The sequence below is a fragment of the Meriones unguiculatus genome, chromosome 20, assembly GCF_030254825.1.
Source record: "Meriones unguiculatus strain TT.TT164.6M chromosome 20, Bangor_MerUng_6.1, whole genome shotgun sequence".
Lineage (NCBI taxonomy): Eukaryota > Metazoa > Chordata > Mammalia > Rodentia > Muridae > Meriones > Meriones unguiculatus.
Window position 1 is genome coordinate 32827375 of NC_083367.1, and position 12467 is coordinate 32839841.

Consider the following 12467-nt stretch of genomic DNA (forward strand, 5'->3'; position numbering starts at 1 on the left):
ATGATACAAGATAAGCATAGTACTAGGCACATACTCAAAGAAGATAAGAAACAAGAAGGAACCAAGTGAGGATGTGTAAATCTCACTCGGAAGGGGAGACAGAGCTGAAGAGAGGGAACAAGGTAGGAGAGGGGGCACAGAGAGTTAAAATAGTGGAGATCAGACCCAAAGAAAGCAAAGATAAGAGGACAGAAGGCTTGTGGAGAAAAGAGAAACTAAGGGTGGGAACATCTCTGTGAAAAATTGGAGACCTAAGTCAGGGTAGGCTCCAGGGAGGATATGAAAGAGTTTTAAGCAAAGACTCCTAGTAAGAGAGAGCATAGATACTAGAGAGGAACCCTCTAACTAGACTAGTCTTCTAGTAAAGGGAGGGGAACACCAACCCACCAACGAAAACTTCTATGAAAAATTTACTCTGCCTATGGCATGGGCAGCAATAAAGATAAAGCAGATAGAGCAGAGATTGAGGGAATGCCCAGCCAGTGCCTGGCCCAACCAAAGACCCACCTTATTAGAGAGTGCCAACCCCTGACACTATGGAAGATACTCTGCTAAGCTTGCAGACAGGATCCTGTCAGAGTTGTTCTCTGAGAGGCTCTACCCAGCAGCACCTCAAAACAGATGCTAAGACTCACAGCCAAACATTGGTCAACGTTTAAGAAGTCTTGGAGAATAGTGGGAGGGAAGAGAAAAGGATCCAAAAGTGACAGGAGCTCCACAAGAAAAACAGCAGAGCCAACTCACCAGGGCCCAGAAAGGTTTGTTGAGAATGAAGCATCAACCAAGTACCATGCATGAACTGGACCTAGCCCCCTTACAAAAATGTAGCAGATGGACAGCTGAGGTTTCAAATGGGTACTCTAGTCAGGGTAGTAGGGATTTCATTGGACATGAACTCACTTGCTAGCTTTCAGGTAACTTTGTCCTGGAGGGACTGCCTTGACAGACCACAGGGGAAGAGGATATGTTCAGTCCTGATGCCACTTGATGAGCTGAAGTAGATGGGAAAGGGAGCTCCCCTTTTCTTCAGAAAGAGGGAGGGGGAAAACAAAGGGGATGGGACTGGTAGGGGAGGAGGAAAGGGTCTACAAGGATGTAAAGTGAATAAAACAAATAAATGAGAGAGAGAGAAAAAAGAATAGTTCTCTCAACAAAGAAGCTTTATTTTGTAGCAGATAGACAATATTACAGAGATTCACAATGGGTAAAAAACAAAAAAAAAAAAAAAAAACAAAAAAAAAACACCTCATAGAGTAAGTCATCATGAAGTGCCTAGTTCCATTTGGTACATCAGTAATCCTTCCCCTATACTCAAGGAACATCACAGAAGAGGGCAGAAGAAATAATGTCAGAGCCAGAGGAAAAGATGCATTGAGCATTAGTGTCTTCCAGAGATGACAGGAACACTGTACCCTTATGAGGTTTTATAACCTCAACCTAAACAAGATCTGAACGATGAAACCAGTGAAAGTGGCAGTGCGATCGATGGATACTGAGAGGAAGAGCCAGTTTACTTTGGTCATAAAGCTCATCGTATATCTTCCATTCCAAGTGGTCAAACCGTAAACATGTGGACATAATAACAAGACTAAATGTTGTCAGTAGGTGCGTGTATGAGTGTGAGTGTATAACAATAAGAATTAAATCTGAAGATGCTATGAACTCGAGGCAAGATTAGTGCAGGAGGAGTTGTTGAGGGGAGAGGATAGAGTGGAAATGATGTAAGCACAGTACTCAAATACAAAACTGTCAAAAGAAAACAATTAAAAACCAAAGTTAATCAGTTTTGCTGTATAATTTTCCTCTTTCTGCTATATTTTGTTCTAAATCACTTATTAACGGTAACTTATTTGTCTTTTTTTAAGAACCAGGCAAATCTCCTGAAACCAAACAAACGACTACAAAAGTCACCACACAAGGTAGGTAGTGGCTGCTTATATATAGGACTGCTTTTTTCTTTTGTAAGTACATAGCATTTTATTGACAAAAGGAAAAGCTGTTTATTGCAGAAGGGCGCCATCTGCTGGCTACTCTTCAACAAGAAACAAGTGGCGGCAAATATTCCTTTTTTTAATTGAAAATAAGGGTTTTTTAATATAATATATTCTGATTATGATTCCCATTCCTCAAAACTCTCCCCAGATCTTCCCCACATCTTCATCCAGCCAAATCCACATCCTTTCTTGGTCTCCCTCATTAGAAAGCAAATAGGCATCTAAAAAATTGTGATAAAGTAAAAACAAACGTATGAATGGAACTAAACAAACAAATGAAAAACAGTAAGCCAAATAAAAAGCAAAGGAAACGCATATAGATACAGATTAGTTCACATAAAAATCCACCCTAAACACAAAATCAGAAACCATAATATATAAGTAAAAGACATGTTAGAAAAAAGAAATAAAAATACTTAGCCAAAGCATTGTGAGGCAAAACACCTTCAAAGATGTTAGAGGTTATTTTGTGTTGGACATCTACTGCAGGGGATGGGGCCAGGCCCTACGAATGGCTTGTATACTTAGTGAGACCCTGTAAAAGAAAAACAAACTTTTTTTTTTTTTATGTCGTTACTTAACCATTTGGAGGAAGCACCCGGGTTATGGATGCGAGCTTGTGTCCAGTTCCACTCTCAGCACTAGGACCCCATAAAGTCCAGTCCAGTTTAGGCTCTGTGCATGCTGCCACAGTCTCTGTGACTTCATATGTTCACAGGTTCTTCTGTGTTTCCTTGATGTCTTCCACCCCTTCTGGCTCTTGCAAGCTTTCTACCTCCTCTTCTGCAGGGTTCTTTGAGCTGTGTGGGGCTGGGAATTATTAGAGACATCACATTTAGGACAGTGCTTCAAAATCTCTCACCTTTTGCACCTTGTCCAGCTGTGTGTCTCTGTACTTAATCCATCTTCTGCAAGAGTAAGATTCTCTAATGGCGGCTGAGAAAGTCACTCATGAGTACAGCAGAATGTTGTGAGAAGTTGTTTTGTTGTTATGCTCCTTCAGCAAAACAGCTTCTTGGCTACCCAAACACCGTCAGGGATAGGTTCCATCTCATGGGATGGGCCTTAAATCCAGTCAGATATTGGATGGTTACTCCAACAAGCTTTGTGCCACCATTGCACCAGATTATCGTGTAGAAAGGACACAATTGTTGACTGAAGGGTTTGTAGCTGGTTTAGTGTTGACTTTTCTACTTTGTGAGCTTGTAGAGTATCTTCTGTTACCATGAATACTAGTCATTAGATCAAGCATTTCCTTAGCCATTTGAAAAGTTGTGTTGATAATGATGCTGAATTTACAGATCTGAAAAATTTAAAAAAAAAAATCAGTCAGTACACTTATTCCAAGCTTCATTCATGATGCTTTAATATATATTTCTAAAAATAAACCTCAGATAAGTATATAATACACAGACAAACTATTACCACAAATGTTTCTAATGGCTTCCTTAAACTGGTTATAGCTTATGATTTGTTTCATATTAGAAGAGTCTATTGGAATGTTATAAAATCAGTATTGCTTTCTAAATGCCCACATTGCAAAAACTAGCTTTCAGATATACTACAGAAATAATTACCTTAACTTTATGAGCCATGAAAGGACAACAGTTCCGTCACTCACTGATATCCCTAGGGATTAAAAAGTAGAAGCTGTTTACCCTCAAACCAGAAGATGTAATTTGATGAAGCACAGATGAGAGACATAAGTCTTCTTTCATTGTCACCTATGAAAAGTTTAAAAGACCCTTTTAGAGAAAAACAGGAAAGATGTTCGTTGAGCAGTATCTCCATTTTATCTTCTACACTGGATTATGCAGTGCTACAGTGTTTAACAATAAAAGAGAGGTATTTAGACAGTGAAATGATTGTTTCTGGGTAGAGGGGCCTCACAGCATACTCATTAGCCGAAAGCATGTTGTGAGAAATTACTGAATGTATTGCATCTGACCAACATCTTCTTTGTAAGCAATTTATGTTAGTATGGGAAAGGGCTATACAGCCAGTTGTAAGTTTTATTGCTGATTACAAGTCCAATAAAATTGTTTCTTCTTTGTGGAAGTCCTGATGGGGAATGTAATAAATTTACTTGAGATAGAAAAACAGAGTGAGTCTCTAACTTTTCATAAAGGAGTTATTATTGTGTTCATACATGTATGTTTGTGTATTTGTGTGCATGTGTATACATGTGTCCACATGTGTTATTTTTCTTATAAGATTACAGGTATTTTAGGCCCTTCTATTTTGCCTGGAAATTCTGATGCAATAGTTGAAGTGCAACTTGGATCAGGAATTAAATTTACTTCAGCCTAATATTAATGGAGCTGAAACAGAAGGGTTGAAAATGTATTTAAAAATTCACATAAAATCTCAATTCAAGACTATGGGCTTGGCAGGTTTTGTTTGCTTCTTTTCTCCATTTTTTTAAGGTTTATTTATTTATTCACTCTACATCCCTAGTGCAGCCTCCTCCCTCCTCTCTTCCAGGTCTCACTCTGCCTTCTCCCTGCCTCCTTCCCCCTTCTTTTCTCCCAGAAAAGGGGATCTCCCCTCCCTGTATCAACCCCAGAACACCAAGTCAAGTCAGGACTGAGTACATTTTCTTCCACGGAAGCCAGCCAGGGAGAAGTAATCCAAAAGAAGAAAATAGAGTCCATGTCAGAATTACTCCCCATCCCCCCCTACACCCAGCTCCACTTGTCACCCACATGAAGACCAAACCGCCCATCAACAGGAGGCCTAGGTCCAGACCTTGCAAGCTCCTTAGTTGGTGCCTCAATCTCTGTAATCTCTTGTGGATCTGGGTTAGCTGTCTCTGTAGGTCCTTTTGTGGGGTCCCTGTCCCTTTTAGGTCCTCCCATCCGTCCCCTCCTGCCCCCCCACTTCAGTCTCCAAGTCTCACCCCCTTCCTCCTCTAGAAGTCTCTGCCTGAGTCACACCCATATTCTCCCGGATGCCTACCTTGTCCGGTCTCCCTCCAGCTTGTCTGAGAGATCAAAAAGATGCCACCCCTCAGTTTTCCTTCTCTCTCACAGCCCTCTTACCTTCCATCTGTTCACTGTACCTCTGATCCCCACCCTCATTTCCCTAACATTCCATCTCCTACCCAATTCCCTCTCTTCATCCATTTCCAATGTCTATTCTGTTTCCCTTTCTGGGTGACATTGGGACAGCTTCTTTTGGGCCCTCCTTGCTATTTACTCTCTTTGGGTCTGTGGATTGTAGTATGGTTGTCCTGTAATATATGTCTAATATCCGTATATGTCCTGTAATATATGTCTAATATCTAATATCTAATATGGTATGTGAGTACATACCATGTGTGTCTTCCTGGGTCTGGGTTCCCTCACTCAGGATGATATTTTTAGTGTCATCCATTTGCCTGCAAACTGTATTATTTCCTTGTTTTTAGTACTTAAGTAGTACTCCCTTGTGTAAATGTATAGCACTTTGTTTATCCATTCTTAAGCTGAGAGACATCTAAGTTGTTTCTAGTTTCTGGCTATTATGAATAAAGTTGCTGTGAACATAACTGAGCAAATGTCCGTGTGGTGTGGTGGAGTATCTTTTGGGTATATGTCCAGGAGTGGTATAGATGAGTCGGGAGGTACAACTATTCCAAAGCAAGTGAAAGACCTGTATGGACTCAGTGTTTTTATACTAAACTACGTTAGGCAAGGTGACATCTAAATCTTTTGTTTTCATCTAAAGTATTTATTATTGAATGACTAGTAATCTAGAGACTCAACATTGTGTTGGAGCTCTACTCATTAGGAAAACAGTGGACAGTGTTGATTTAGCACAGTAAACTATGCAGCCTCAGACACTGTATGAGAGCATTCAGAGGAATGACAGTGACCCAGCAAAATAAGAAATAGTATAGTGGGAATAATAAGCATTGCAGAAGATCCATAGATCTTTCATATAGCAGATGAATAAACTACATACAGAAACAAAGAAATAATGGATGTTTTAAGTAATACATGAGGAGAAAAAGTTTATGCACAAGGGCCAATGAGGTCATAGTAGACAGAAAATTTTGAAGTAAACCAAGTGAAAAGGAACTTGTGAATGTCATACAAAGCTAAATTGTCTCCGAATGTTTACTTATGTGATTCTTGTATTTATTATTAGAAGTGGAGTACTTGTTTCTAGATATTTAGAACGGATTGATTTGATCTAACTCTAAATTTTGCAAATTCTTGAGGAAACATGTTTCAGAGGCTATCTTCTTTGTAGAATTTATAAATGGTATATTTAGTATTTTCATTCTGCAAATGAAAAATACTTAACTTCTAATTCTTCAGGATCTAAGTGTTGATACTTTGTAATGAAACATTTACATTTTTGATGGATACAGACATGGTTTGTGTTTTATGATATTCAATATAATTGACATTTCTCAGATATAGCAATGTGTAAAACTTAAATGAAAGAGTTGAATTTACACTAAACATCAACTTGTCTATTGAGTGTGTGTGTTTTAAAAAGTCTTCATGCACAGCACTCTATGTGGTTATAGTTATAGTCATACTTGTTTTATTAGGTTTACTGGTTTAAGTAGTTCATAGGTGATTATTGAATTCATGAAGACCTGGGAAGAATTTTTATGTTATGAGGCACATTCTAAGGAATGTTCAATTATTGCTTTAACACTGTTTGCTTTTCATTATTTCAGCCTCAGCTAGAAAGGATGAGAAGAAAGAAGGTATGTTTTAATGTTCTGTACACAATTCCAATGTGCCTTTGCTCGATTAAATTTACCAATACACAGAACTGAATCTGACTACTCTCCGGCCCACATCCCCATTGATTCTTGGATTTATTAAGTGCATTCATTTTGCATGAAGGTGCCTTTTCTATTTCAGCCAGCCAAAAAGGATGAGCTGCTCTCAAAATAATTTCAGTATAGTCTTTCTCAAGATGAAGAATAGAATATAGTCTCTTCAAATTGCAGTCCATCTACTCTGTTGTAAACTTGATAAAATTTTATACAATTGTAAAATGCAGAACTCATTCTTCTATATTAAGTCCTTTCATATTGAATTTATCAAAAAACCCTGATTGTCTTTTCTTTTTTTAAACTGCAAATAAAGTATAATCAATCCCTTGCATATCATGTCCATCCCTGTTTTATATAGGCATATTATAGAGTAAAACGTATTTTGTTAAAAAGAATTACACTGAATGGATTATTAAAGCCAAAATTTGATTCAAGGTTATTGCACTCAGGGTAAAATGTATTAGCAACTGAAAGATAGAGAACACAACCCCATAGAAATCACAAGACAGAAAGATTCTGTGTACTGTTGTGAGCCAGCCAAAACTACTGGAAGACACTGAACTATGAGTGACCATTTGTACCTCAATAGTGGGCACTTACAGGACCCAGGTTCCTCTCTTGCCAGGAGATTAAGAGAAAGTGATGCTGTGGATATTATTATTATTATTTATTATTCAAAGGAGTTTAGGAAGTTCATGTGTCAAAAGGTTGAGAAGGTATTTGCCATGACAAGAATTCTAAGGTAAAATATCTAAGAGAGAGCAGAGGTCTACAGACTCAATGAAATCTGGTTATGGCCAGTAAAGCGTAGGAGAAGGGAAGATTGTTCTAGTTCCTAACATCCTCTTCTGAGAAATGTTTCTAATGAACTCTCATACAACATTTGCAAAAGGCTCCATCACTGTTAATTAATTCATTTCTAAGTTCATTTTCATGACAATAGACATAAGAAAATACTCCTCATGCAGGTATGATATCTCTAATCGAGTGTTCATCTTATCAGAGGATGATAGAAGAAAGCAAGAGTTATATTTTATACTTAATTTCAGTAGAATCTTACCTGATCAAAACATGTTGAATTTCACAGTTTGTTTCATTTAAAGAGAAATCTAAGAGTTAATATACATGAAAGCAAAAAACAAACAAGAAACCCGCAAGACCTTGCTTATTATTAGGGTAAATGAAGCCACAATATCATGAAAAAGACCACTATGGTTCATCACTCTGTTTCTTATGACATTTTAATCAGTACTAAGTTCTAAGCACAGTTTTATACAAAGTAGAGCTTTAGAAACATTTTTTGTTTGCTTGCTTGTTTATTTATGCTGTAGGATCTCAAAAATAAAAGCAATTTATCATTTAATTTGGGTACAGAAGTAATATTAATAATGCTTTGTGGTAGTTATACAAATAAACTTAACTGTGTGATCTTTCTGTGAGTTTATTACGATGAGTTATTTTTTATTTAGAAATTATCATTTTAACTGATTAGGACTGAAGCCAAAGTATTAGTAAAATTTTAGTATATCAAACAATAGTCATATTATAAGTTCATGTACTTAACTAGTGTGATTGCTCCCAGCCATTGCTACACCTCTGGGACATTTTCTAGTTTTGTTTTTGCCTTGCTAGCATACCTCAAATCACTTTTCTTGAGAAATTCTCCAAATCCAGCAGGTGAAACTTAGAAGAGCTTGAATTTTCCCATGGAAATAAAACACTCCTTATGGACGCTAAGACACTGCTATATGTTAACCAATGTTCCAATTTTTCACCAAACCCTGACATTTAGTCTTTCAAACTCTTGTCTCATTGACCTCGCCTTTACTTCATCCATTTTCCCATTTATTTATTTGTTTATTTATTTATTTATTTATTTAGTCACTTTACAGCCTAACCCCAGGTCCCTCCCTCACCTCCTCTAAGTCCCACCCTTACACCCCACTCCCCTCACTTCCCCCTTTCTCTTTTTCTCAGAGAAGGAGAGTCCCCCAGGGGGTACCAACCCACCCTGGTATCTTAAGTTGAAGCAAGGCTAAGCACATCCTCTCCCACTGAGGCCAGACAAGGCAGCCCAGCTAGAGGAAAGCTATCCTCTGACTCTGGCCATAGAGTCAAAGACAGCCCCTACTTCCACATGAAGAACAAGCTACACATCTGCTACATATTTGTAGAAGGTCTAGGTCCAGGCCATGCATGCTCTTTGATTGGTGGTTCAGTCTCTGTGAGCCCCTATAGGCCCAGGTTAGTTGACTCTGTAGGTCTTCTTGGGGTGTCCTTGACTACTCTGGCTCCCTCATCCTTCCTCTCACTCTTCCACAATACTCCCTGAGCTCAATCTAGAGTTTAAGTGTGGGTTTCCATCTGAGAGTCTTCTGCTGGACAAAGCCTCTCAGAAGACAGTTATATGAAACTCCTGTCTGCACTCACAGCAGAGTATTATTAATAGTGACCAAGGTTGGCTCTCTCCCATGGGGAGGGTCTCAAGTTGGGCCAGTCATTGGTTTACTATTCCCCAAATCTCTGCTCCATTTTTATTCCTATAACTTCTTGTAGGTGAGACAAAGAAGTCAGGGTTGAAGGTTTTATGGTTGGGTTGGTGTCCCCTTCCCTCCACTGAACATTCTACCTGGCTACAAGAAGCGGTAACTTCAGGCCCCATATCCTCTGCTGCTAAGAGTCTTAGCTAGGGTCACCACTGTAGACTCCCAGGAGCTCCCCCTGTCTCAAAGATGGCTCCCCCACTGATTTTCATTCTCTCTCCTGGTCCTCCCACTTCACTCTTCTTAAAGAAAATAAAATTATAATCTTAAGCACTGTCTCCAGGAATGTGGTTGGTGCTTACATGGCTACAGTGATCTCATATTGTATTGGGATCTTCTTAGGTTAACTAGGGTGATGACTTCTAAAAGTCAAACATTTTTATAAAGTGTTCAGTGACTTCAGAGAATTCCTGAGATTGTTTCTACAGTATCCCTGGAACATATGTATATTGTTTTTCATTTTCTTTCTCATATGAATGTTTACTGAAATTTCCACAAGCTAAAAGACTTTGAAACAGACTAAATGCCTAAACAGATACAGAAATCTGTCTTCCAATTAGGCCAGATTTTAAGATTCACAGAAACATAAAATGTATAATCATTCATTTCAGTATTTTTGTCAAAATAATTAAATATGTCATAAACTATGATATCAATGCTCATTGTAACAGATTTATTATTTTAATAATTCATAAGTAGGTTTAATATTTTCCCTGCTTTATTTTTAAAGTTATAAACATCAATTAAAACATAAATAGAAGCCATTTCTGGTCCTTAATGATTGCTAGGAAACTAAAGAAATCCTGAAATGAAAATATTTGAGACTCTAACAGAAATAAATATTCTGCCTATAATACTTATTCATTCTAAAATATTAAAATATGTTAATTAATAAGTTTAAATCATTACTGTCTAAAATACTAAATGGCTGTACCATGATTATAGAATATCCTCTACCAATCTTGACCTGAAATTGTGACTGCCTTATCAAGCCACAGGGGAAGAGGATGAACTCAGTCCTCATATGACTTGATGAGCTGGGGTGGGCAGGTAAAGGGTCTCCCCCTTTCTGAGGAACAAGAGAGGGAAATGGGGGAGGTGGGTGGGTCTGGGAGGAGAGGAGAGAGGGGCTACGACTGGGATATAAAGTGAATAAATAAATAGACAGACAGACAGATAGATAGGTAGATTCTCAAATTTACCTTCACACTTGATTTCCATACTTGCTGTCAAGCACACAGCGTGGCAAGCCCAAGACCTGATTGAATAAATCAAGGAGTCAGCCATGGGAAGTGCTTTGAGACTGAGACAATACATTAGTTTTATAGATACACAAATAGCTGAGGGTGTTGGCCCTATATTGTGTGTCTCCTACACCAAACCAAACAAGGTGAGAGATTAATGTCAGAAAACTAGTTAGGATCACTTCCAGAGAAGCTGATTCCACACTGTAGTGATACGATTTTGTGAGGTCATACTGCATTCCTAGGGTCCACAGTTAGGAGACTTGGGTGGAGGTGAGAAACTGTCTTCAGTCACACAGGCGAGATGAAGCAGAGTTCAGGGCAATGGTTGAATACTAGCTTCTCACAAGCCTTCCATGAGGCTAGGTTCTGAGAGGACAACTAGGCACGCTGCTAAGGTCAGTGAAGTAGGCACTTTAACTTGCATAGCTAGTGCCTATGTACAAGGTTACTGGGGACCACAGAAAGGGTACCACCCTGTACTCTCACTCCTGCTCTTCCTTTATGCAATGAATACATAACTTCTCTCAATATCATGTATAAATTACTCTGCCATGAGTATGGTATTATTATCTGAACAGAGCTTACCTTCTCCTTTTTCTCCTATAAATATCCAAGCCATTGTTTTTAGGCTCCAAATGATTTCTCCCTTCTGTAAGGTTTGATCCTCTGACTTAAGAATACTGAACAGGGACTGCTTCTGACATGAACTGATTGGCCTGCTCTTTGATCACCTCCTCCTGAATGGGAGCAGCCTTACCAGGCCACAGAGGAAGACAATGCAGCCACTCCTGATGAGACCTAACAGACTAGGATCAGAAGGAAGAAAAAGAAACCCTCCCCTACCAGTGGACTTGGGGAGGGGAGTGTGTGGAGAAGGAGGAGGAAGAGAAGGATTAGGAGGGGAGGAGGGAGGGAACTAAAAGGGGGGATACAAAGTAAATAAAGTATAATTAAAAATAAAAAAAGAATACTGAACTATAATCTACTACTGAAGTCTACTGAAATTTTTCTGCTATTAAATATTTCTTGCCATCTTGTCCTTCATGTGATTTATATTCATTTTTGCTTTGCTTTATTTGATTCAGCCTTTTGATTAAAAGGCCTGTATCCAATTTACTTTAAGCACTGTGAAGATTAATCCTTTTTGTTTGTTTCTCAGAGATTAAGGCTAAACGCAGGGCTTTATTCTCATTGAGCAAACACTCTGCTAGTGAGTTCAATTCCCATACCAATTAGCAATGTCATAATTTTGACACAATGTTCAACAAACAAATATTCTGTGAATAAATAAGTAATGTCTGTGTTCTTAAATATAATAGCTCCAGGAACAATGTATAAGCACTTACTTTTTCTCACATCCTAGTCCAGGAATGATGGTAACAATGATGATTATTGGGTATTAAATTTCTATGGGGATTTTGTATTTGAGAAGCCAATATTACTGATTATGTCAGCTGACTTATTTGTGTAACCACTAGATTCTAATTGTGTTGTAATATCAGATATTCCATTTAAAGTTAGCTTATCTGATGAAGTTCTTGAGACTGGTATTTTAAGAATTCTTTTATATCTTCTGGAGTAGAGAACTCCACTAGGGATGAGCTGGGTGAAGTACATTGCTTGCCAGAATTATTCCAAGTTGACTTAAATGCATGATAATCTCTCCCCCATTTCGGCCACTCAAGAATTACCTTTTCAAGAAGAATCTTTCTGAAACACCCTGGAAATGTCTGGTGCTACAAGTGAAGGAAGGTGTAAATTAGGCAAGAAGATGATTACTTCATGATCAAAGTTAATAATACATTACCACAGTGAATCCTCCCCTTTTACTGTAAGCTCCGGCCTAAGTACGAATCTGATGCACCGTACCAGCTCCATTACTAACGATGATGAGTGATGGCGT

The 12467-nt window shown here is 38.4% G+C and overlaps 1 protein-coding gene across 1 annotated transcript in view; it reads left to right on the top strand.

Annotated features, from left to right (window-relative positions):
* The window catches only part of Trdn (triadin), a 382140-nt gene that overhangs the window by 216495 nt on the left and 153178 nt on the right, over nucleotides 1-12467 (top strand). Inside the window, exons 13-14 of the mRNA XM_060373675.1 lie at nucleotides 1866-1919; nucleotides 6670-6699. Of these exons, the coding sequence (XP_060229658.1) occupies nucleotides 1866-1919; nucleotides 6670-6699 (84 nt within the window). The remainder of the gene's footprint in view (nucleotides 1-1865; nucleotides 1920-6669; nucleotides 6700-12467) is intronic.